General features: G+C 32.4%; 1 protein-coding gene across 1 annotated transcript; it reads right to left on the bottom strand.

Moving 5' to 3' along the window:
- Positions 1-237: 237 nt before the first annotated feature.
- LOC107063238 (replication protein A 70 kDa DNA-binding subunit B-like) lies at positions 238-1,721 on the bottom strand. Its single transcript, XM_015314851.1, has 7 exons — positions 1,650-1,721; positions 1,154-1,418; positions 991-1,051; positions 779-903; positions 612-693; positions 404-521; positions 238-321 (listed from the first exon to the last, which is right to left on the bottom strand). Exons 1-7 carry the CDS (start codon positions 1,719-1,721, stop codon positions 238-240), a joined length of 807 nt encoding a protein of 268 aa, XP_015170337.1.
- Positions 1,722-2,635: the final 914 nt, after the last annotated feature.

The following is a 2,635-nucleotide window of genomic DNA, read 5'->3' as shown; positions in this document are numbered from 1 at the left end:
GACCCACATTTGTGGACCTCGAGGGATGCTTAACACCTTCCCCTCGAGGTAACTTGAACCTTTATCCGATCTCTTGTTCGTTGACCCTTAGGTAGATTTAGTTAGGTCAGATAGGTGCCCTAACGTGCCTTAATTCGTTAGGTAGCGACTCTTCAATCAATAAAATCCCAAAAGAATTGTTAGGTTGTGCACCGAAAATTCGTTTTACAAAAAACGGGGTGCGACAGTAACTTTACTTTAGCATTTCTTGCAAGCATGATACCATGGGTCGGTGTTATTGTCAATGCTAGAAACCGTAGCATTGAACCTATAGTACATGTCCTATATGTAAATTAGGTAAATCACTTAATTACATTTGAAACATATAATTTGAGTACAGGATGGGTGTTGTATAGGAAAGTACCTTCACAATGGCAAGTGAACCGTTTAAAATATTAGAAATTTTCACTTGGCCGGCTGTTTGCATTAGTTTGCTTGGCATTAGACTTAAGTCAATATTTTGTGCCTTCATGTTGTCATTCCTAGAATTTTTAAGTAATGAAAAAAAAAACATTAATGACGTAGCATGTGGGTAGCCTCTGAATAAGTGTGATGAAACATGTATTACTTACCATTCTTGGAGATTGTTCGCTTTTTCAAATTGTGGATTTATTAGCAAACTACTAACAGGAGTCGTGGAAAGGACAAAATCCCCTATTTTGGCAGGAGTAATTAATTCAGTGATACTTTTATGTAGTTTGAAACTTGACTCAAATATATCAACTGAGGAGATTTATACCTTGGTAAATGGATGATTTTACATCACAAAAGGCAAGCACTGGTTTGTCAATTTCAAGGCTCTGTAACATTTGACCTTCGATTTTAGCGAAATCTCCCCATAAAGTCATGACTTTTCGATCATACCTATATATGTAACAAATAATATTTTTATGATAAATGTTTATTAACGTGAAATATTTATATGTAGGATGCATAGAAAGTATATGCTACCTTTCGTTTGTAACGATTACTTCGCGTCTAATGCTTCGTCCTTCTCCAGTTAGTGCTTTTACTGTGAGAAAAATACACACCACATCTAAACAAAACAATGTGTTACAAAATACAGATTTTCTTTATGTATGGAACAAACAACAAACATTTAAATGAAATTTACCAAACAAACTCCCATTAGTGATTTTTTCAGCTTCATCAAATGAAATAAATCCATTCGAAAATTGCTCAGTCTTAAATTGGCTTTTGTCCTCAACGACCTCTGTGTTGTTCATAAATGCTAGTTCGAGGTCCTTATGCACAGATAAGAAGTTTGGCTTAGCTCCATTTAATTTTCCATTTATAATGTAGTAACTTTGATTAAGTTGAAAAGACTTGTTCCATGCATGAACATCTTTGTTGAAAAGAGTCGTTTGTATTTTTGTACCCTGTGATAAGGACCATAATCATTAGAATCGCAAAAGAAGTCAACATATTAAGTAATAAATATAATTAAATATTAAAATAGGGTTACCTCTTCGTCGACTAATATCAGTTGCCAACGAATATCCTCACCGTTTACATTTTTATACTCTTTAGATAGATATGAGCAGACAGCTTATGTTTTCTAGTATTTTGTTTTGGGTTAAACTCCGTCGAATGACTAAGACTTTAATCACCCATTTTGTTGCATATTTCTTCAACTTGCTAATTGGTAGGCACTGGTTCTCGAGCTCTTCTAGGCTTGTCATTGTATTGTTGTAGTAGCTAGGATGTACTAATACAATATATATTTGTGACGTAAATGCTATTTATTTTTATATAATTAGTGTTCTTTTGGTCTAACAATAAAGATGCTCAAGAATATAATATTCACCAAGCATAAACTAATTCTTTTTTTTTTTTAATTTTAAAAGCGAGCAACTTCAAGTAACAATAGTATAAATATCATATTAATTGAAGAAAGTTAATCCAAGGTGGAGAAATGTTGCCAATTTTGGTGTTGCCGAAAGCAAGAAACCTATTAAAAGTATTAGAACATGAAGAGATAGTAAACGTAATTTCAAAGAGAAGTAAATCAATAAAAATGTAACAAATTATTATAACGGAAGTATTGCAAATGTATCAACTTCAAAACGGATAAGTCCTTGGCAGACAATCTGTTGACATGTTATGGCAATAGCTTTATTTTGTAACAGCTTAACTGGACACAAATGTTATATTTTCTACTACAACATATATCAACAACAGTATAGCTAATAGTAGTTTATTTAATTAGACATTTGGAGATTATGTATTTCTTAATGTAAGGTATAGATTTGTTGTGTTAAAATAATATCTTTTTGGAATTTTGTATGTTTCAATTTTCTAGACAGATTTATGGGTGAGATAAGAATGTCTGAAGGCTAATAAATTCCCTATATAGTTTAATTGTTCTGTTAATAAAGGTGTCTTTGTTGCTGATTTTCACTCGAACTCAGGCTGACAAATAATTTTCCGAAGAAGCTAAATGATTGGTAGGTATAGGATTTTTTCCAATTGCTTCAACAACTGGAATCAGTGTAAAACTTTCCTAATGTAAGGTATAGAATTGTTGTGCTAAAATAATCTGATCATTTTCTTCTTGAATTAGGATTTTTCTAGACTCGAAGAGAACATGCCATGT

This window comes from Solanum tuberosum, unplaced genomic scaffold (assembly GCF_000226075.1).
Source record: "Solanum tuberosum cultivar DM 1-3 516 R44 unplaced genomic scaffold, SolTub_3.0 scf00016, whole genome shotgun sequence".
NCBI classification, from domain to species: domain Eukaryota; kingdom Viridiplantae; phylum Streptophyta; class Magnoliopsida; order Solanales; family Solanaceae; genus Solanum; species Solanum tuberosum.
The sequence above is the reverse complement of the archived record's forward strand: the minus strand, read 5'-3'. Positions and strand labels throughout refer to the sequence as shown.